The sequence below is a fragment of the Poeciliopsis prolifica genome, unplaced genomic scaffold (assembly GCF_027474105.1).
Source record: "Poeciliopsis prolifica strain line A6 unplaced genomic scaffold, Auburn_PproV2 SCAFFOLD025, whole genome shotgun sequence".
Taxonomy (NCBI): Eukaryota; Metazoa; Chordata; class Actinopteri; order Cyprinodontiformes; family Poeciliidae; genus Poeciliopsis; species Poeciliopsis prolifica.
Genome location: NW_026562400.1, coordinates 326,699 through 350,117, shown reverse-complemented (window position 1 = coordinate 350,117; position 23,419 = coordinate 326,699). Strand labels below are relative to the sequence as shown.

At 37.3% G+C, this 23,419-nt stretch overlaps 1 protein-coding gene across 7 annotated transcripts in view; it reads left to right on the top strand.

Moving 5' to 3' along the window:
• syngap1b (synaptic Ras GTPase activating protein 1b) overlaps positions 1-21,849 on the top strand; it is a 153,786-nt gene extending 131,937 nt beyond the window's left edge. For 6 of the 7 annotated variants that reach the window (XM_055047232.1, XM_055047236.1, XM_055047234.1 and 3 more), the window contains 2 exons: positions 3,618-3,690; positions 15,998-19,479. In XM_055047232.1, coding sequence (XP_054903207.1) covers positions 3,618-3,690; positions 15,998-16,300 — 376 coding nt within the window. In that variant the 3' untranslated portion in view covers positions 16,301-19,479. Of the gene's footprint in view, positions 1-3,617; positions 3,691-6,528; positions 6,591-15,997 lie in introns of all 7 variants that reach the window. The other variant, XM_055047235.1, reaches the window with a different exon arrangement.
• Positions 21,850-23,419: the final 1,570 nt, after the last annotated feature.

The window sequence follows — 23,419 nt, the reverse complement described above, 5'->3', positions numbered from 1 at the left end:
TGCAGATTCTTTATGTGATTTAATGTGCCAAACGTTGAGATCTCTGAGATGATGACTTAGGATGAACACAAATTGAAAAAGCAATATATCATTTTTTTACAGTTATGTTTTTGATAGTTTCCGTTTGGCACTGTTTATCTTCCCATCAAACATAGGTAAGGATCTATTTTGATCCAAGATGAGTTTATTTAAGGAGATTCCTGCTAAAGGTAAGATATGACCTAACCTCTTTACAAAACCCTGCATCCAAAAGGCATAAAAAAAATCCAAACTGTTCCTTTAAATTTAAAGGTATGCTAGTTTAAATCTACTGAATCCACTTCACCTGTAGCATATGTATTTATAAATATGTATTTTTTTGTTTTTAGGTTTAATATCTCTTTAGTTGGCAACAAGTTTTAGTCACTGTATTAAAAGTATAAATATACATTAAATTATTTATCTTTCTCAAGCTGTTTGCTTTCAGTTGAAGAGATGGACCAATGCAACAGAAGAGAATCAAATCTATGGTCTGTATTGCACCAAGTAATAATCTATTTTTTAAGATAATCCATATCATATTAAACACAGTGATGCAAGAGCCATAGCATTAATGGTATATATAGATATATACAGAGTAAAAGTATATGACAGTGAGATATTTTAACCTTGCAATAGCTAAGTTTTTAGCCGGACAAGCGCAATAACTGATACAATATGTCCAGATGTGCTGTTTGTGCAAATGCGCATGCAGGACTCTGATATATTGTACGCATTTTTTGTACATAAAGAAACAGTGACTACCTGCCAAACTCTTCTACCAGGTGCCATCTGTGGTGTCTGAATAAAGACCTGGAGTACTGTAAGGTGCAAAATGCCACAGAGGCAACATGACAACCATGACGCAACTTTATGACAAAATGCTAGTTCTGCAATGTGTCAACTTTAAATTTGTTTTTATTATTTTTGTTTGTTTATTCTGTACAGTATTAATGACTTTTTCTGCTTCTTAATTGAAAGCCTGGAAGGAATATTATTTATTATTGAAAGCAAACACGATTTTCTTTTTCTCTGTATGATTTTGCTGTAAATGCTCGGTGTGACTTTTTGACCTGCAGTTTGTCATTGGTGGTGTCCAGTGACATGGTGATCAGAATAGATGTTTGAGAAAGTTAGTCAGTACTGTCATTGAACTTATGCAGTCTTATTATTATTATTATTATTATTATTATTATTATTATTATTATTATTATTATTGTTTTAGAAACCACATTGCACTCATTGATAAGAACAATTATGCAGCTGGAAGGAATGGCCCAATTTGGACATAAATTGTCACCTATTCAGTAGGAGTGCACCAATTGCAGTTTTCTGGACAATCAGTGACCTTTTGAAAGTTTCTGATCTTGGCCGATATTGATTTTTCTTTGTCTGAAAAGTCACTGAATACAGCAATAAAGTCATTAGGTTGGTAATGGGGCGGTGATGTTGTGAACCACAGCAAAAGCGGGCAGTGGTAGATTTACTGACCTTTGCAAAAGTAGATAAAATTGCTCTCTCATGTCAGTATCGGCAAATCGCAGATCATCGAAAGTCAAGGAAATTTATCGGTGCACCACTACTATTCAGTTGCCAAGGAGCTGGCATGTCTTCGAAGGAAACTAGAGAGCGCAAGTTTTGTTTTCAGCTTTACCTTATTGGAGTAGCATCTTCCACCTGAATGAAAGGTGAACATTCATCCGTGTTCTTATCCATTTATGGCTGTGTAATATTAGTAGAATATGAGCCGGCTCCTTGCGAACTGATTCATTAACATACCCATTGCTGGTCTGCATGTGGTCCATACTCAGAAGTCCAAATCAACCATTCCTTATAGATGTTCATATCAGTGAGCGTTTTTTTTTTCTTTTTGTTTCAGAGTAATAGGTAACTTTCTGGTGTCCATATATCTGCCTCTCTTTTGTAGCAAGAATATATTGATAGGCTGTATAGAGTGTACTACAGCATATCTGATGTTTTAATCTTGCACATGAATTCACAGTGGTAATGTGTGTGTGTGTGCGTGCGTGTGTGCGTGCGTGTGTGCGTGCGTGACTGACATGGCTCATAGCAACAGCCAAGGGTTTGTTTCTCAGTCTTTTTTCAAATTTGCAACAGATCTGTATGAAGTAGCTGCAAATATTTCTTGTTCTAGAGTGAACACCAGTTTGTTGGATGAAAGGCAGATTTTCAATTAAAGAGTTGAAGCTTTCGTTGCACATGTTGGTGAAGGAAATGAAAAACCAGTGTATCTGCAGTTGCTTTTTGAACCAGGTCTGTCGTTTCATTGACTTCACATCTTCTACATTTTGTCTCCTGACTTTTTTCTCTGTAGCACAATATTCCTCATGTTTGGTAGATGCATTGTGTTTATTTTTCACTAAATGTACGACTCGACCTCAAAAGCACACTACTTGAACTGGATTTTTTTTGTGACATATCACCCACACGAATCATTGTCTGCCTTTTGAAGTCATGTTGAATCTTTATGCTGTATAATCATGTTCCATTCCATTGTTTTCTGGGACGGTGCAAATATTCCTGTCTGTGCTGATGGTTTACCTATTCTCTTCTTCTTTTGTAAAATAACTCTCAACTCTGTACATTGTTCATGGAATAAAACATCCAAACACTTCTGTTTGAAACTTTACCTGTGGATTTTCATTCTTTATTGTCTAATCTGTCCTCTGTGTTCTCAATTAAATCATATGAATGTGATGAAAGATGATTAAACCCTGATTTGATTAATTAAAAACAAATTAATATTAATTGGAGAACTGACCTGTTCATTCACTATTATGAAGACCTAACCTAACATTAATCTCTTTGTAATGGTAAATATGAAGACCTTTGCTGTTTTGAGAGAGAAATGAAGCCTTGAGAAGAATAAAGTCTTTATTTATTCTCAGTAACTTTTCTGGGCTCGCATCACCAAGCAACAGCGTTTCAGCCAGTTAGTTCTAAGACAAATATGTGTGAGAAATATCATTGGGTGACTGTCTGGAGTAAATCCCTGGCTCATGGATAATCACAGGAGCTGGGAATCATGCGCGGCCGCTGGCTCATGAAAACTGCAGCAACGCTTTCACTCATATCAGTGAGATGAGGCTTTGAAATGATTAGTCAAAGGATTTTCTACCCGTGACTTGGTCAGTTCCTGTTACATAAAATGGGACAATTCCCTAGGGATAATTGGGTTTTGTTCGCCTCACCGGAAACCAGGCCTAATTTTCCACAGTTGGCCTTGGATTGCACTTTGTAAACACCTTAAATTGGACAGAAACACTTTGATAAACCCAGGGGGGCGGGAAGAGAAAATGGCTCCATAAGATGAAAATTGGCTCCTGATCATGGTTTGGGTGACTGCTGCTCTGCTCTTACTGGCAGCTTCAAACGTGTTCAGCTTATCAGGTGTTAGGAATCAGATATGAGATGCAGGTGACCAGGAACTTTATCAAGGTGGTTTTGTTGAGTCAGAAGTTCGAGATGCACCTGCTCAACATCTTGTGAAGCTTAAATTCCTAATACTCCCTCTCTTTTTGCCCCCCCACTCTCTGTCTCCCTCTCCCCAATCCTCTCTCTTTCTCTCTGCTTCCAAGACTCATGGCTGTGGAGGATGAAATAAGGGGAGGAGCCATTTATGAGCCAAAAACCAGGATTTTCGCTGATCAGGTCTGTGAGACTGCTTCTTCTCTCGTCGAGTTCGTGTGTTGGGCCTTGTTTTCCCCCTTTCTTCTTTCCTGTACTCTTCCTCGCCTTGCTATTGCAATGACCTGGTCTACTGTGTGGGTGTGTGTGTGTGTGCGTGAGAGAGTGTGTGCGGTCACTGTTCTGACTGGATTGCCCTGTCCCTGACCTGTCCTTTATGTTTGGGTTCGAATGCCATCCGTCTGCAAGCAAAACGGGGAGCTTTGACGATGAAAGACTGTCACTGTTTGCTTTCCTCAGAGCTATTGAAGTCTGTCTGTGTCTGTGGTGATGTTGCCGGATCCGCAGCTCTTTCTGAGCAGGTCTGGGTTCAGAACCGCCTGAAATTAGATGATGCAGAACCCGGGGGTTAAATGAAACCTAACTGTGCAGCGTGGTCACCATCCCGAGGCGGCTGTGTTTTCAGGAGCTTCGTCACTGCGATGCTTCGTGGCCTCATGCCCCCCTCCTTCTCTTACGCTGTCAGATTGTACCAGGCTCCTTTAGAGCATGAGACTAAAAATAATACAACATTAATGTTCACATATTGTAAATATTAAAATTATGATTGCTATTTATGCATCTTAAGTGTTTATTCATATTTGTATTTAAAATTTGGAGACAATTTTAGGGTTTTTGCACATTTTATGGCTCTTACATTTTCTTCCTGACTTAAAGTTCATCTTTCACATTATCCTGTTAAAACACACCTACAGATAGAACCACTTTAAAATGTCAGTATTTATTAAACAAAGCAATCAAAGTATATAAAAAAAGAGAACTCAAATCATCATATGACTATTAATTAGGTGGAAAGGTCTATCCAAGCTTGCGTGTGTGGAGAACACAACCAGAACGTGCAAAATATTTACTTTTTCAGGTGAACTAATTCAGGTTAAGTCAAATCAATATAGTTGATTACGGTTATAAATGAGGAAGACTAAAAGTTAGCATTAAATCAACATAAACATATTTTGCATTAAAGGTGGAAAAGGTTACAAATACATTCTGGATGTTAAATAAAAAATCTGGAGAAGATCCGTAATGTTTCTCATGAGCCTTTCTGCTTTGGCATGTCCTAATGCGAATGGCTCTTTCTTTCTTTGGACATATTTTCAAAGTTAACTCAATTAAAGGCTGGGGAGAAAAAAAATCAAAGGAAATCCTAAGGGAAGATCTCCATTAGTTTCCCTTCAAAGCAGCAGAAATCAAAAAGTTCATTAAGCATGCCATGAGATCAGAAGATTCATCTGAGTGCAACAAAGATCTTTATTACACACTTTTTAACTACTTCATTAGAGCATTTCAGTTGAATATGGTTCAACAGGATGAAGTACAGCCAGTTTCTGCACTTTGTCCAAACTATTTTTTAAAAGAAAAAAGGCATTTGAAGTTTTTCATTAAATCCTAGAGTGAGAATAATGTGGATTTTGTGCAGAAGTTGCAATTATGATTCTGTCAAGTGGGATTCAGTAAAGATGTGACTTCAGAATGAGTTTTATTAAAATAACAAATGTTTAATGTTAGCTATCTAAATAAAAATAACATTTGTCACATGTTTTCTTAATTTATAAATTATTTATGATTAATTCAGGAACTGACTAAAAATGTCTCACCTAGATGAAGATTCCCAGTGGTACTCTTATGTTATTGGATTTTATTTACCATTTCTAATGGATCAATATAAGATTAAACATTTGACAGATTATTACTAAAGGTCTTGCAATTTTTAATAGTGGCTTAATTAAATAATTTATTGTAATAGGAGAGCTGTAATAGAGGAAGAATCAAAGAAACAGAAAACATCAATTAGACAGAGGAACTTAAATAAACTTGTGCCTAGGGTGGCCTCTAGTGGCACAAATTAAAAAATGCATCCAATTGAATATTTTAAATGCAATTCAAGAAGTTAGTATTTTACAGCCACTGTTTTGTCTGTTACTTTTTAACTGTGATAATAAAATGTTGGTGCAACAATATAAATATTTTATGGTATGCTACTAAAAGAAATACTGCAATTAGATAGATTCGGTATACAATACGTTTGAATAGCATCTTTTAAATATTTATATTTAAAAATGGTTTGCTCAGTGGGAAAATGTTTATGAGTGTTTTAGTCCAGATTAAACTTTAGCTCTTCCTTTCACTGTTGCATTGTATATGAGTGTCTGAATTGTTGTGAGTGCAAAGTAGTTACATTTTGAAACCATGATTCCTGATCTGTGTGTGATTTTACATAATGCAGGGATGAAACTATCTTCTGGGTTTTTAATCTGTATTTAGAGTTGATGCATGGTTGAAATGAGCATGTTGTTCAAGCTGTATTTTTCCCTTTCTGAACCAGGGAATGTTCCAGATTCAGCTCTGAAGCCAGTTTATCAGCCGTTATCACATCCAGATGTCGTTTTGGAGTTGCACGATTTAACACCTTCTTGTTTTCTATTTGCATGACTTCTGCTAATGATGAACTGCATGGCATGCTGCTGGAAGGCTTTCAGGCTGTTAAGTGTCTGAAACTGTTTGGTGTTTTGGCAATTATGTTCTGTATGTGTATGTAAATGTGCTTCAGGAAGGATTTTATCTGTATATTTATGTTCTTGTTTTCTGTTCACTTTGTGTTGTGTACTGTATGTGTTATGTTTTGGTGGCTGTTGTGTTTTTCCTCGGCCCTCACTGCCCTTCTGAATCCTTTCGTCTTGCGCACCAGCTTTCCCTCCTGATTTTGGCTCCCTCCTCCCAACTCTTAGTTTTAGCCTTCCTTTCCTTTCCTCTTCTTTCCTCTCCTTTCCTCCTATGTTGATGAGATACGGTGATTTCTCTTAGGGGAGGCGTCAGTCCATCCTAGTGCAGCCCCGACTTGCGCCTGTCCCACCCCGAGTACCCAGGTAATAACCCAAACCGCCAACCTTTCACTCCATCCATAACTCTGCCTCTTTTCCACTTCTACTGTTTTCTCTGTGTGCATCCCTGTGCAAAAGCAGCACCTTTTAATTTCCACCGCAGGTTAACACACTTTATTTTTCCTGTCATCTTCACTGCAAAACACAAAGAGGTCTGTCAGAATATTTTCACATGCATTTTCAAATAATAACATGTATGATAATGATAGAAAAAAAAAAGTCTCAGAAGCTAAAGTCCAAATAGAAATGTTATATATTATAGTTCTTTTTATGAAACTTACGTTTCTTACCAGCTTTTAAAAAAAAACAGAGAAATTGTTAAGAAGAGGACAAAAGGGAAAATATCAGACCCACAATATTTGTTGGAGCTTAAATCCCATTCTTATAAAACATTAACTTTGGTATTTTTAATCAATTTAACCAAAGAAAGTCAGTGACATGGTCTCTCTTTGTCACAGACTAATTTCAACAGAAAGGCTAAATATAAAAAAAATTATTGAATGAATAAGAACAAAAAGAGAAAACAGGCAGATCCCAGAGCTTTCACCAGTTGACATGAACAAACAAAATAGCTGAAACCTGAGACATGGAACCAACCAGGAACAAATAAAACTATCAGAAATAAAAACAATCCCATCCCAGGTGTGTAACAAGAGTAAAGAGAACAAAAATTAATTCTGAAAATGAAATAAAAATTCTGAAAATGAGAGAACTTAATAAAAGAAAAGTTATGTTGGACAAACTTAATAATAAACATACGATTTAAATAAAATTAAAATTAAAATGGGACTCGTCTTCGTTATATTTATTGAGTTAGGTAGAGTTTTGTTTTCCAAGCAGGAAGTTATTTTTCTTCTGACAGACCTCTAGCAACACTTCACTTGACTGACCTCAGAATGAAATATTTATATTTATCTTTATGTGTTGAGAAAATGAGACAAGCAAGTTTCTACAAAAACATGATAAATATTTGGTCTGTACTATATACTCTATACTATTTTGCTAATAATCAGAAACCCATATAGGCCTTTATTTTTGTGTTTTGCTATTAAAATATTAACTGTCAATAAATATTTAATATCCATTTGAGGGGCATTAAGATTATCATGCATTAAGTAGCTACATGTTTCAGCTGAGCTGCAGACATGATGCTTCTTTTAAGAACGTAGATGGAGAAATGCTATAGCAGGCCAGGCCAGCTGAATTGTTTTGTGGATCTAGAGAAAGGACATGAGAAGACAGAAAAATGTGAGGGTGGACAGCTGTGAGGGGTGAGTTTGGGGATGGATATGGGATCAGCTCTGAGAATTACTTAATGACCAAGAAGTTCAGGAACACTGAAGTGGTTTATCTGACAAAATACTCTCAAGATTTTCTTTAGGAGTGACTAAAAGGAATTGGAGAAGGATGAGTTTGGTCCAAAACCCAGATTAGGTCAGATTGGGGGCATTTATCCGTCTGGGTTTAGAGTCTTTCCCTCATGTAGAGGAGTTTAATTGCTCTTATCTTGAAGAATAATGGTGGGATAGAGGCTGAAGCACATAGACAGACTGAGGTTTTATCAGCAGGAATGTTAACATCACTTATGTAAGTAATGTTCACTTATATCCGGGTAGCTAAAAGTAGGATACTTTCAGTAGGAGGGATCTGGAAATAGTAACATCTTGGACATATCAGATGGATTATTATTTCATTATGAAGTTATTTTACCATTTTTCATGGCGAATTGTCAGATTTTGAGGTTTGGCCACAGCCACGTTCTTTGATGTAGCTAAAACATTTTGATAACTTTTGATAACCATCCTTGGATGGATGGACAGACAGATGGATGGATGGAAACTCAGGTTTAGCAGTTTGCATTGAAACAAGAGACGGTTGAGACATGTACAAAAGGGAGTTAGTGAACATATCAGTCAAAGAATGATGAAGAAAGAGCTGCCATGGAGGAAGAAAAGAGGAAGACCACAGACAAATATCATAGAGAAGACAAACATGTAGACACGGTTTTTGTGTCTGAGATACGGCACAGTTCTTTTCTTTTATGGTTTTTACAAATTTAAAAAATATTATTCATTTGATATGAATGGTAAAGAGTTTTGACAAAAACAATAAAAAATAAAGAAAAACAAAACCAAATGCACACAGGCACTTGTTTTGTGGCTCCATGAACTTCAGTACAGATTTGTGAGCAAGACATGTGAAATTAAACGTTAACATTATTGGGCATTTTTTCTTGCCCAGTATGGAACTTTTAAAACATTCCCATTCTTGTCAGTGAATCTGTCTGTAAGCTATTAAAATTCCTACATTAACTCTCTTTTAGCTGTAGCTTATGTCTTGAAATACCATGTTTTTGTTGGTTTTCTTTTAGTTATCATGCTTTCCTATACACACATCTGCTTACATTTGCCGTCAGGGTGCATCCACCTCCTCTACACCCCAGCACACCATCTCCATCACCCCCACAACCTCTGATAAACACTGGGAATTATGTGAAATCTCCGTATCTGTCCCAATCCTTCCCCAAAGAACACTGATTACTGTGCACCTGTTTTCTGTGTTTCCCATGTCTTTCAGTGAGTTTGTGTTTGAATATCTATGTGTTTTGTGTTTGTGTCCGGCACCTGATTGTGTTTGGTCGATTGTTGATATAAGCCAGCTGTTACTGTGTCAGACAATGTCCAACACTCATTCTGTATTTTGATGTTTGATTCTTTTGCTGTGAAGTTAGAGTTCTTTACCAAGGCAAAGAGTTTTAAGTCTTATTAGTGATGAAGCCCATAAATACAACAGGTTTTAATTTCAAACATTGGGGTGAGAAAGATTGAACACTTTCCTTTAAATATCCTCCTTCCAAATTGGAGTAGACAGAGGTGATGTGTAAGATGTTTTTTTGTGCACACTTGTGTCCTTACATAAACCCTAACATTTCAGGGATCCACTAAATGTGCTGTGTTTCTGTCTCCAGTACTGAAAAGCTCAATGCTATTAAACAGAAAGACCACAACACTCTAATTAAATGCATTAAGTAGTTAAACAAAACAGCCACAAAGAGCCAAGCAAGTTTGGTAAGTTAAAAAGGATGTCAGTCAACATTTTGCCATGCATTTGCTCACCTGCTTGATCTCTGGGTTTAATAGACATGTGTATCAGCCTACGCATGGGTATTAAACTAAAATGTTGGTTGTGTTTGAGAGTAACTGAACAGTTGTCACTCAGGTTGTGTTACTGGCATCCTATTACTGTTCATAGCACCAGTTAGCAAAGTGTTTTCATTCATTTGGTTCTGATTGAGAAGAGAAAAGGCCTGGTAGTTCACATTAAAAGAAATTGGGGGTCAGACTTAATCTCTTTTGTTGTTGTTTTTTTCTCATGTTTTTAAGCAAAACAGAAACCCTTCCACTCACAACGATCACAACCACGAGATAAAAAAATTATCTGCTGATAATTTGTTTTTAATCTTTTATTTTTTTCTACTGGATGCAAGCTGTTTCTCTTCCTTTCTGTCTCTTTAACAGCACTTCATTCCACTTGCATTACAATAATTCATGTCTCTTCTATGTAACATAAAATTATGTCATGCATGCAGGTTTTCAGGGGCTTGGTAAAGAAATTTCCAAACAAATCCATGCCAGATAATTTAAATATGTACCAGCAAACTGACAATAGATGAAGAAGTAGGAGTGTTTGAAGTGGAGGAGGGATTAGATTTATTATTCAGTATCCTAACTGATAAATAGCTTTTGAACCATCACAGGTTGACAACAGGTGGTCATATTGGGTCTGGCTCCATCCTTCCATGATTTGCTTAACGGAGATCAGCGACTAAAACAGAAACCTCTCCACCCTCCTGCCTGCTTCTGTTTTCCTTTCCTTTTGTGGGGAATCTGGTGTATTCCCAAGGCAGTTGTATCATCCAGCTTAAAAAAAATATTATTTTTTCCCACAAAATAGCTACTTTATTAAAAATATCAGTATCAATACTAGCCAAATATAAGTATTGACCTCCTTATAGAGTCATTGCACAATCTACTGTTGTCCAAATAAGTGCTTTAACATCAAAATTCTAAAACCTTCAAAATCATTTTTCAGTGTAAAACAGTAACTGTTTGAGCTTAGTGCCAAAAACAAAAACAAAAATTTCATGCTTGATTATGTTCACAATGCAAGAGAAGGATGTATAAAGTTACAACAGTGTTCCCAAGTGTTAAGAACTGCAGAAGTATCATGATGAAAGTGCAGGAACTTCAACTTTGGCTTCATGCAGTGCCTGCTGAGGTCCCCTTCCCAAGTGGGCACTGGACCATTATCCACCAAAACCAGCAAGTAAAGATGAAGTCTCTCCAACCAAAAAGCCTCTTCTATGTGGGAGACAGGTTTTTTCCAATCATTCTCCTAGTACAGAACCAAATGTCACCTCATAGGGGACCTAAAACACAAAGTGTTCACAAAGTGCTGAACAAAGTGCTGAACATTCTCTATATTAAAACCAACAGCTGCTCAAGAAAACACCCTCAATTTTCCTTGCAATGTTAGAAGCTAGTCTCGTATTTCATGGACATTTTGAAATCTGCATTGAAGCTCTTGAATCTAAATTGTAAATATAAGTTAGATGAACTTTTCAGTTCCTCACAACAAACTTTAACTTGAAGGTTGAGAATTAGGATTTCCTCAGAGTTAAAGTATGCAGTCTCTTTGCTTCATAAGAGGAACCACTCTCTGCCACTCTGCCTAGAGGATCTCTGCTACCTTTTTGTCCTTTCCACCACCAGGTTATTGTAACTACAATGAATACCTAAGTGCCAGCAACAGCCAAGTTGATATATTAAAGACTAAAGATGTATTGTTCTGGTTTAGTAGAGCCGCAAATAACTTTTTCTTCAGCCTAATTCACTTTTCAGTCAAGGTCTATATTATCTTTCTACGTTGAAAGTATCGTTGGAAAAGCCCAACTTCCGTCAGCTGATATTGCTTGAGGCAGACCAAAAGGCATTTTTCTTTTCACATTTGAGTTTTTCATTTCCCATCAGCCTATCCAGCTTCTTTTGAAGCTGCACCAGCTCAGCTTCAAAATTTAATAGGTGCTCATCTGTACATTGGGTATATAACATCAAGTTTAGGTATTAGAGATAAACAGCATTTTCAGCAATAAGATCCATTAAACAGGAATGATATCCTATAACATTGGCCACTCTTGCTTATTTTTTTTTTAGAAAGACAGATTTCCATCACATTCGTTAATTACAGCTTTACCCATTTAAGGTCGTACATGAGGATAAGTAGTGCAATTGATTTTGTCCATACTGCCTTTCTGGTATTTTTTTATAGACTATTACCAATTTTATTTGTGAACAATAACAAAAATTAACAGAGAATTGAACAAGAAATGGGGATTGCACCACCTCGATCAAGAAAATCCACAACATAAAAGAGTTGGACACATAATTCACCAGAACAATCAGGTGAAGTCAGATCAATTTGGTTTCACATACTCAGTCCATTTGGTCCAGATCTTATAAAATTTTCCTTTTTCAACTTGGAGAAAAAAATAAATCTTCTCCATAGCATAAATCTGGTAAACAATTTCAATCCATTCATCGATAGTGGGTGGATCTGGTTTTAGCCATTTTCTTGTGATGGCTTTCTTACTGGCTGCCAGTTGGATAGCCAGCAGTTTTTTGTCTTTATTGGTCCATGTGTCCAACTGTAGGTTGCCCATTTGAATGCAATGTTTACATTGAATATTTCTTCAATATGTTTGTGGAACTCTTCCCAATATGGTTTTATTACCTGGCAGTCCCAAAAAACATGGAAGTGGTTGGATCCCTTAGACCCATAAAGTCTCCAGCAGGCGTCCCCATTTATTTGATATTGTCTCTGAATGGGTGTAGCACAAAATGGTGCAATGTTTTTCCAGCTTAACTCCCACCGTGTGTTTGATCTGGTCGAGACCCACTGCAGTTGACATATTTCCTCCCAGCCTTCTAGTGAAATTATTACCTTCATTTCGTTTTCCCATTTCCTCTTTATGTATTCTGTATTCTCATCTTTAGGTAGCTGTATGGCATTATATAATTTAGAGATAATTCTGCTGTCTGATCTGGGCTTAATAGTGATAGAAATACCCCCATAAAACTTGAATCACTTTTTCTCAACACCTCATTAAAATTTCTATTAAAATAATATATCACCTGCAGGTACCTAAAATAAAATAATCTTTTTCCAGTCCATGATTCTTCTGTAAGGTTTCAAAACTCTGAAATATCCGTTTATGGGAAACGAATAATAGATAGTTAATCCTTTTGAGCTCCATAACTTGAATCTGTTATCAGTCCTATTTGTTGCAAAATTTGAGTCATGGGCACACCATCTCATAATTTTAGATGCGTCTCCTATTCTGCAAATTTTAGCAGAATAGGAGACATGCGTTATGTCTGTTACACTATGGATAACACAATATCCTTCTCAAGGAATGTAATGAGATCTCTCCAAGACATTTTAAGTTCAACTTGCCTGTACGCTTTGGCATACTGAATCTCTCCGACATAATCCCTGCCAGATGATCCATTTCCCTACCCGGAGGTACAGGGAAATCACTTTCTTGACCGTAGTAGAAAGTCAGTGAGATGGGAAATTGTAATTAAGCTGTTCCCTGTTTGCTATATACCCTATATAAGGTGTAGTCTAGCCACACTTAAGAATGTGGTTCCACAGTCTATACTCAGTGATATTGCTGCTGTCCACTCAAACTTCTGCTCAAGCTTAGACCAATGGAAGGACCATCCATGTATCTAATTCTAGTTTAAGCAACATGACATAAGACCCCATGCTCTCTACCCTGTTCCTCCTGCTGGTGATGGCCCCATAATTTGGCCCAGGTATTTTTCACCCAGACTTGTACTTATTGTGAATGGTATTGAACTGCCCTTAATCTTTCTTGACATCTAAAATTTGCCATTGTTGCAAAACTGCCCCTGGTAGGGTATCTTATGATGCAAAATGTTTTCAAGTTTGCTGCAGGGGGGATACTGAGATACTCAGAGCTGAGATACTCCACTTCAAACAACTCAAACTACCTTCTTAAGGCCGGTGTAGGGAGTGTCCTCACCCTGATGTTTTTCACTTTGTTAGAAAAGGGTTAGCTTTAAAGTTCCCACGAAATGTATACCGAAGTTGAGTCTGCTCACTCAGCCCCTGTTTAGACATGCTTTCCATCAGTCTGACAGCAGCTGAATGTGTGCATGTCATGCCTGAATGAAAACCCTTCTGTCTTTCCTTTAGGTCATACCATGATCATTTTACATGTCATATCTGGCATGTAAAAACGCCTCGGGGAAAAACAAACAGAAAAATTAGTCCAGAATAATGATGTACTTGTTTGTGTCAATACATAAGTCAAATTTAACCAATTTCTCTATCATGATAATTATATAAAGTTATGAAGCTTTTTTCCAAAATGCCTGAGCCAAATGAATGGGAGCAATAATGTTAAATGATCTGTTTCATATTTAGACTGCAGTCTAACCCAAAAAGCAGGGTAAACACTGCAATCACTGTCAAAATGCACCAAAAGATGATATTTTCCTGGAGCTGACAGTAATCGTCTTTGACATTTTGAACTGGCACTTTCACAAATGTTAAAATCGTTCAATTGAGCTTTTCTGAGAAGCACAAAACATAATGTTTCCAGGCATTTTCATATTATAGCACTGATTCATAGTAACACTGAGGATCCAATGAGCCAAGCAGGTCTATTATAACCTATCAGCTTAACATTATAACCACCAAGATTCATCATTTTCAACCACAAATGCAGCAAACCTGCAGTGTTGCAGCACATTGTGGCCCACTAAGCGTCAGTGAAACAGGAGTGACTGTGCATATATATGAGATCAATAGAAGTTAGCAGGACCAGTTTATTTATATAGCACCGATAATACACAGAGTTTTTCAAAGTGCCTTACAGAAAATCAAAGAAATAGAGATAAAAACATCAAATCCATCAAAACCCCAATGAAGCAACGCATAAAAACATAAAAACCTGAGAAAAATTGGTTAAAAAAGTAACATTGAAATGACTAATCTGATGCAATCCAAGTAATAACATAATCTTTGGTGTTAATGGGTAGGCTCCAGTAAACAGTAATGTTAAACTGGAACTGGCTCACTAAATGGGCCTCGTACATCGTGGAGGAACACCAGCGTGGCGATGCAGCGCATTATTATCTCAGGAAAGAGTCAGTGATCCAAGTCCCCAAAATTCACTAAAAATAAATTATCTCCAATGACAAAATCTTGGCAACCAAGCTGCCGATATTTCAAGGAAAATTATAGATTTTTTTTGCAGTGTTAGTCTCATCAAACTCTGCTCAGTGCAGCAGTGAATTCAAACCTCCCGTTGGACTTTGGCTAAACTTTCTTTTCGATCATGTTTAGCTTGAGTCAGCAAACGACTGTGCTTTTGGTCATTACCAGAACTTTCTCAGGACATTAGATGAGGGAGAGCAAGACATTTACCAATTAAAAGTCGTTTCATGGGAACTTTAATATGATTTTTTTTCATGGTGTGTCTTCTTAAGGTTTTAAGCTACTTGACAAATACATGCAGCAGTTCTGTCAGCTTGAGGTTGGTTCTGTTTGGTCTTTATTATAATTTTTTGGATTTTATGCTTTATTGCTTCTTAATTCTGGTGCTGGCATCAATGTGGCTTGCATGTTTACAAGCAAGTATAAACTAAGCCTTTAGTGTTTTAGTACAATTAAGATTTTTTTTTTATTCTGTAGTGATTAAGTTATGTAAGAACATGTAGATGATATTTAGTGGATTTTACTCTCTGGTATGAAAACCTCTTGGCTTTGCCTGATGCCCGACACACGACTCCTCACTTCTCATCCCAGGAGAATCAGGATCTTTTGGCCGTGGAGAATTTTAATTCCCCTTCATCTCCTCTTTCTCCGTGTCCCTTTTCCTGTGCTCCCATTTCTATTGGTGTTCGTCATGCATCGACCTTGTAACTCATTTGGCTCTTTCTCTCCTCTCTCTGTCTCCTCCTCTGACCCTTAATCATTTCTTTTTTACTTTATGATTCCCTCTTGGTTTCTGCTTTCATCACCACTTTTACATGTCTTCATTTCCACCAACTCTTACTGTGTTTAAATGTTGACATTTCACTACTTCAAATCACAATCTTTCTTTTTTCTCTTCCCTTTTTTGTCTGATTGTTCCTGCTTTTCTCCTCCGGTTCTTAATATTATTTTCTCAACATGACTTAATTGGACATATTCTTATAATCCATCATCCCTCCCATCGTTCATTGAATGGCATTTCTCCTACGACCATTTCTCCCTGCTCCCACTCCTCTTTTCCTTCCCCTCTCTCTCTATCTCGCTAGGAGGACCAGCTTTCCTCCCTGGGTTCAGCAGACCCCGGTGTGAAAACTGAAGGTGGAGGGGGAGGAGGAGGAGGAGAACAAGGAGGAGCGGTCACCAACGATCAAGGCCCCACAGTCTCTTCCTCTGGCATTTTCTCCAACACATCGCCCCACAATGGAGTCCTCCCCCAAATTGTAGACCTTCCCTCCTCACCCACTCCTGATTCACAACTTAGTCAGATTGAAGAGCTCCGTGGCAATCTAAAGACAACTTCACAGGCAACTGGAACCACAGCAACGGCAACTACGGGAATCGCAGATTAAAGGGGGGAGTAGGTCAAACACAACAGCGAGGAGCCAAATCAGAGAGAGATGGCACAAAGGAAAAAAAAACTGTACCCCCACTACTGTTTTGTTTCAATTTTATACAAAAAAAGACACTTTCTTGAAAACATACATGTGTCCTTATGACCTGGGCAAGAGAGAGAAGAACACTGTGAGGGAGAGAAATAATAATCACCCTGTATGATGCATAACACATTAACACTAAGGGCTCTTCAATGGACTTGATGCTCACATGGAGCTTTAGATAGTATTGGTCTTGCAGGACAAGATCACCATACTTTGCACCTACTTTGAGTCTGTCACAGAAAGCAACCTGCTATTTGAATCCCTCGCCTCTTTGACTGCATCACGTAAAGGTTGAGCACTAAACTCTTGCACCCCAAAGACTTCAGAGTAGCCTTTAAAAAAGGAAGCAGTACAAGCTGTAAACCCAACGGAGCAGCAGTGCCTTTTAAAAGTATTCATACTCTTTAAACCTTTTTCTATTTCATTTTGTCACAACAGCAGACTTAAATGTGTTTTTCCTGAAATTTTATGTGACCAACACAAAGTTGAGCATAATTGTGAAGTCAAAGGGGAAGCAGACATATTTTTTTTAATATTTCAGATCGATTTGTAGACAATCAAAGTAACCAGAGTTACTGTTTAGCAGAGTCTGGTGGAACATCTCAACCAGCTTTGCACATCTAGAGATGAAGGTTGTTGAGAACATCTGTGAACGTCAGCTTTTAAGACTAGTCACAATTTCTTAGAGTCTGGACTTTGACTACACCATCCAACACATGCCTTTCCATTTATGCTCTGGCTGTATGCGTCGGGTCGCTGTCCTGCTGGACGATGAACCTCGATGCATGAAACCCAAGATCAAATTTAGTCTGACCAGATCCAAATGTTTTCTGTGACCTTTTCACGGCTTCTGTCAGTCACTTACTTCCTGCCACTCCTCTGTGAACTGCATGACTAAGAGCAGTTCACAGACAGATTGTCGACAGATTGTCCTACCTGAGCTCTGAAGCTCCTCCAAAGTCACCATGGTGCTCTTGGCTGCCTCTGATTAATGCTTCCTTGCTCGACCGGACATTTAATGGACGTCCATGTCTTGTGTCATCCTCTCTCCATCTTCAGAAGATGGACTAAAGACTCCTCTGTGAGATGTTCAAAGCTCTGGACGTTACTTTATAAGCTAACTCACCTAAACTTCTCCAGAACTTCCTCACTGACCTTTCTGCTGGGTTCCTTGGTCTTCATCTTGCCGTTTCCAGAAAACCTTTGAAAACTTCACAGAAAATCTGGATTTATCCTAAGATGAAATTGCACCCATATGGAGTCTACTTATTATGTAACTTTTAAATGTAATTAGTTTCGTTTGACTTTATTTAGAGGCATCGTTGTAAAAGGTATGAATACAAATGCTTTACTTTTTAGAAATTTTAAGGTTTTAAACCCACAATTCTCCAGTTTCCTTATATCTCTACTTTGTGTTGGTTTATCACATAAAATCCCCAGACCATGCATTAACTTTTGTGGTTGTAGCATGAGAAAATGTAAAAACGTGCAAGGAGTCTGAATACTTTTGCAAGGTACTAAAGGTGCATCACTATCCTGAACAGCCAGCCTGCAGTCTTTCACAGTAGAGACTCGGTGATGAACTCTGGCTTTTTTCCTAGTGCCTTTGAAAGTTTTTCAACAGGGTTTAACTATAGATGTGCACATGGGCATCCAGCGAAGCTTTGTTAGAAAGAGACTTAAATGATGTGCTGAAAGGGTCATGCTCTAGGATTTGAGTTACAGAAAAACATTTTGGGAAACTTTTGTTTTGCTTTCTTCAACCTAAGGGACTACTTGTTTCCGGAATGAGCTCGTGCATTTTTTCTCTTCTCAATCTCAGAACTGATACATGACAAACTGGTGCTAAACAGAAACAAATGGTGCCATTTTACCAAGTGAGCTGTCTGTGTGTCTGCCATACCACTGCCTCGCTGTCTCCCCCTCCCTCTGCAACATGTTCTTGATGTGCCTCTGTCTCTGTTCTCTGTGCATCCTGTTTTGCTCCTCCTTCCCCCCTCTAGAAGTGCACTATTTAAATATCTGGTTGTATTTAAGGTCATTACAAGCAATTTCTTAATTTAGGATAGAAAAATTAGCAAGTTGTTTAATTTCATGTTACAGTAGAAGCTCATTAATTCACTTTGAGTGACAGCAATCTACTCCTCAAACTGCTTCTTTAAATGCACTTAAACACAAGTGATGTTAATGGTTGTTCAGTGGAATGTATTAAATAATATTTTTCCATATAAATAGATCATTTATAACTATATAGATTGTCTTAGATTAGCCATTAAGTGCCTGAGGTAAATGTGCTTAGATAAGCTCAACCAAAGGGTTGATTTGTTTCAAAATATTACATTGCACCCACATTTAAAAAACAAAGATTTTAAAATGTTCTTATTTTTGATCAGATGTGTTTATTTAAAAGTAAAAGAAAATCTGAAGTTTATGTCATGGTAATGATATTAGAATAAGTTGACATGATTTTGGGAATAAATGTTGTGTCATATGTGTAAAATGCCTAAAAACACTATTGTTGGAAGTGTTTCTAACATGCATTCATATTCATTTTCATTTTGAACTGTCTGTTGTAAGATTTGTGTGTTTTTTCCCAGTCTGCTTCACATTCTGTTTAAATGTGGCGTGTGATCGGTGAGGAGGTCAGAGTGATTAGATTTAAAACCAGTGAGAGTTAAACCAAAACGTAAACACACTAGCAGTCTTAACGCAGAGACACATAGGGCTACTTCCTCCTTTCATTGTGAAATCTACCTGTGTGATGAATGATCCTGAATTAACATTGCTGTGAAAATACCTCAGTGACTCAGGTAAACAAGCAATTGCCTCAGAGCTGAACACTAACACACACTCAAATAATTATAAAAAAAACAAAAAAAAAACAGGATGAGTCCAGCTTTGGAGAGACTGCCGCTCGATATCTATGCTTTAACAGCACCTGATCAAGAACCTCTGCCCCGTTTCTTCTCTCTCTGTGTCTCCCCTTGTTTTTCTCCCCCTTCTAGCCACTCTCAAAGCTTCATGGAGGACAATGTGGAACCTAATTGGCTGATGCACCATCGGCAGTCTTCGGGGTGGCATGGCCAAATGTCCAGAGCCCTCTCTCGTGACGCGATTGGCTGACAAAGGGAGAACTTGGGCCGTTGGTCCTATTCTCTTGTCTCTAGGGATGGTGCAATCCCCCAGCGGACCATGTAAGGAAATGCTGGGATTTCTTTCTTTTTTTTTCACTTTACTTGGGCCCTCTCTCTCTCTGATTTGACAAAGGGATTGAAAATAATATGTTTGACACCTCATTGTTGGATCCATTTTTCACCGATTTAAGGTGGGCTGGACATACTTTGGTGTTTGTAAGCCCGCCGAGCATGCAAAGAACAGCTATGCAGTCTGATCAATTAGCAGAACGGAGGAACACACAGGCCAAGGACAGCGTGGTTCTCAAAGTAAGAGAGAGAGACCTAAAGTGTATTTCAAAGGTGCTTGACTTCTCTTGTTATTTCAGTCCAAGCTGACTCATATCTAAACCTTTCATTTCTCTCTCCTTAGCTCTATTATTACAAATTTTGAGTCTTTTTTTCTTGATTTTTGACAGACTATGTTTTAGTTTTTCCTCTTTTTCTGAGTTTTAAAAGGAAATTAAATATGCACAGCCTATTTCAAAAACTGCTGAGGAACAAAAAAAATCTTGCTTCAAAGACGACTTTGGAAAAACTGGACAGAATGTTATTTATATTTCTATAACGGATTACTCTTATTAAAGTATTTAAAGGAAAAAGAAATTCTTCATCAGACATCTTCTGGAGGAGATATTTATTTCTTGATAAAAATCGGATGGAGCGATCCATTTTATATGAACCAAGTTTTCATACTGAGACAATCTGATGGAGAACAAAGTTGCTCTAAAGCACTGGAGGGACGAACTTGTGTTCTACCTACTCCCCCTATACGACAGTTTGCACGTTGCTGTGACCAGCCTGCTCTTTATTTTTGGGTATTAATATTTAAAAAATATTATAGAAAGACACAGCAGCGAATGTTTTCTGTCCAACAATCGCCGAGGAGCTCTCCATTGATGGACGATTCAATACGGACGTTTGCTTCACACTGACTGTGTATTGTGTAGAGTTTGACCAGAGCAGGGGGGATGAACTTGTTGTTTTCATTGTGGCCATATTTCCAGTCGAATTGCTGTAAAACTACTCATTTATTTCTGCAGCTGGACTCCGCTGACACCAGTCTGACCTGAATAAAAAAAAATTCCTGCCATTTCTGCCTGACATGAGAACAGAGAGAGATATGTTAGAGGTCCTGCTGAAACGAGTGAATGTGTTTGTAAATACATAAATGTATAAATGTGCGTATGTGTTGGCTAAATCTTGTGTACATATTGGATATGTGTGTGTATATATGGTATGTCTGTGTGTATATAGTTTGTTTGTACATGCAGAGTGTACAGTTATTTTTTTCCTCTAATGTTTCTCTCTCTTTGTATGACTAGGTCTTCTCAAGTTCCAAACACCGAGGCATGGAAAGGTTTTTACACGTTATACTGACAGCTATCAGAGGCACTTTTTACACGCAGACTTAGAATATCAGCCAGGTCAGTCACTTCTAGCTACGTTCTCAAATAAGAAGCTACTCACATAATCTTAAGCTTGCACTCATTTTCTGACCAACTTAAAAAGCTTTTTTGATAAGATTTGGGTGAGCAAGCATTGTTTGTACATATTATGGTCAAACCGAAACCTTTTTTTTTTTTTCATCCTCCTGAAATCTTCTTTTGCATTTATTTAAAAAAAGTTATCAACCTTGCTTTGAGTTTTATCACTTTTGGTTTCTATGATATATGTTTGAGGGTGGTTGTCATTCATAGGTATATATATTTAATCTGACAACCCTTATATATGTTTCTTGAAATTTTGCTCCCCAAATCCTGCGCTCATTGAACCGTTTTATGCAGGCAAATCTGTCCATGAAAGCATACTGTTATTACTTAAAACTGCTTGTTTTGTATAGGTCTAACTAAATAAGTGTGCCTCCTCCATATACTCTTACTAATCATAGATCCATTATCTCTGCTGGTCACACATGTTCACTCCCTCCTTTACAAGCCATAGCCCTTTTCCCCCTCAGATTTCCTCTATTGTTGTTTTTCCAGGACAGACCTTTGGGGATTTTGTGTATATTAATGGAAGAGTGGTGTTGAAGAGTGTTTTGCAATTATATATGGATTTGTTATGAATGTGGATATTCTGCTAGTTGAGTTATTATTGTAATAATGATAATGATCATTGCCTCTTTGATTTTGTTGATTAATGATGCAGTTGAAGAAGATGACATTGTTTCTTTTCTTCTTTTTTTTTTTTTTTGAACACACCACAATTTATATTTTTCGGGTGGGTGACAGCGGAGATAGAAATACATAATTAAATTAATAAATAAAAAAAATATTTGAATTCTTACCTTGTAGTGTGTTGTTTTTAAATCAAAAAGTTGAATTGAAATACTTTATTTTTACTTTAAATTCAAAACATTCACAAAAATATAATTAAAAGAACTCAAATGAAATAATAAAATAAAGAGGCTGCACAGCAGCGTGGTTATCAGCACTGCAAAAAAGTCTTTAGCTCTCACAGCATGGAGTTTGCATGTTCTCCCTGTGCATGGATGAAAATAAAACAACATAAAATAAAATTATATCATCAGTCCAGGCAGCTCAAACCATCTAGAATAATAAAAACCCCAACAGCCAAATGGTTTAGAAAAAAACTAAAGTGTCAGTTTGATCTTGAATTTTATGATATTTTATGTTTTAATTGTTTTAATTGGCATATCAGAGGAAAAGTACTTATTTATTTATTTAACTAAAAAAACATCCAAAATCAAAATCTATCTACAACAATGCCAAGTTGGAATGATGTAGACATTTAAAGACAGACATTTTTTTTTAACAAATCCCAGGAATCAGGATTGTTTTCTTCATCCCGACTCATTCCATCCAGTGCTTGGATGTGAGAAAACCTCTCAGGTGAGTTTCTCCTGTTTGGACCTGCACACCCATCCTCACTACCCGTAGCAACAGATGTCTGCTCTCAGAAGAGCTGAGAAGATCGTTTCTTCATGCTGTCCTCAGCTAGAGTGCCGAGGGAGATGATGGACCCAAGAAGAGAGGATTCAGCAGAACATTGCATACTTATCAGGGTGATACCCTCCCCTGCAATGGAGACTCTCCTTTTAGAGGAAATTTTTTGTCCTGATTTTCATCTTAGATGTCTAAGAAAAGCTCTACAGTGAAAATATCCTGCAGTTTCTTTATGAGAAAGATTCAGGTGTGGCTAACAAGATTATCTCACTCAGTTATACTGAACTACGTTGCACCAGTTATATCATACACATTGTCAAAAATGAGTCACAGTAACTGAAAAAAATCATGAAGTATGTTAGTATGTCACTGAATTAATTTACAAAAACTTACTAAAATTTGATGTAAGACAGCTGATGGAGAATTTCAAGCAGACCTTATGATTGGCCAGTTTTTCAAAATATCATCACTTACTAAAACAGGAATAGCAGCCAGGTAGGAAACCTTTCATCTTTCTTAGCAGTAAGTTGAAACTAAGCCACTGCAGCACCATGGACAGCTCTCCGTTCCAGTATCTCTAAGTTTAGGTATGTCTACTTAATAGATGTTAAACATTATTTTTTCAATGGCTTGTTGCTGAAGCGTGTAATGCTTCAGCGCACTTAAGAGAAAAATACATCACAATTAATAATGTGAAGCACAACTTTTATCAGCTGTGCAAGGAAACTCGTGTTTAGTAAAATCTTTGTAGTTTTACAAAGATATTTGCAAAAGTACAAATATCTTTGTATTTTTACAAATATATTTGTTTTCGTCGTATTGTTACAAATCTATTTGTAAAAATGTGTAAAGCGATGTGTGTCGCTTTACACGTTATGAACGTTGCAGGAATTTTAAAATTCATTCTTGACCACATAAAAGGTGCGATATTTCAAATTGTGTCATGAGGT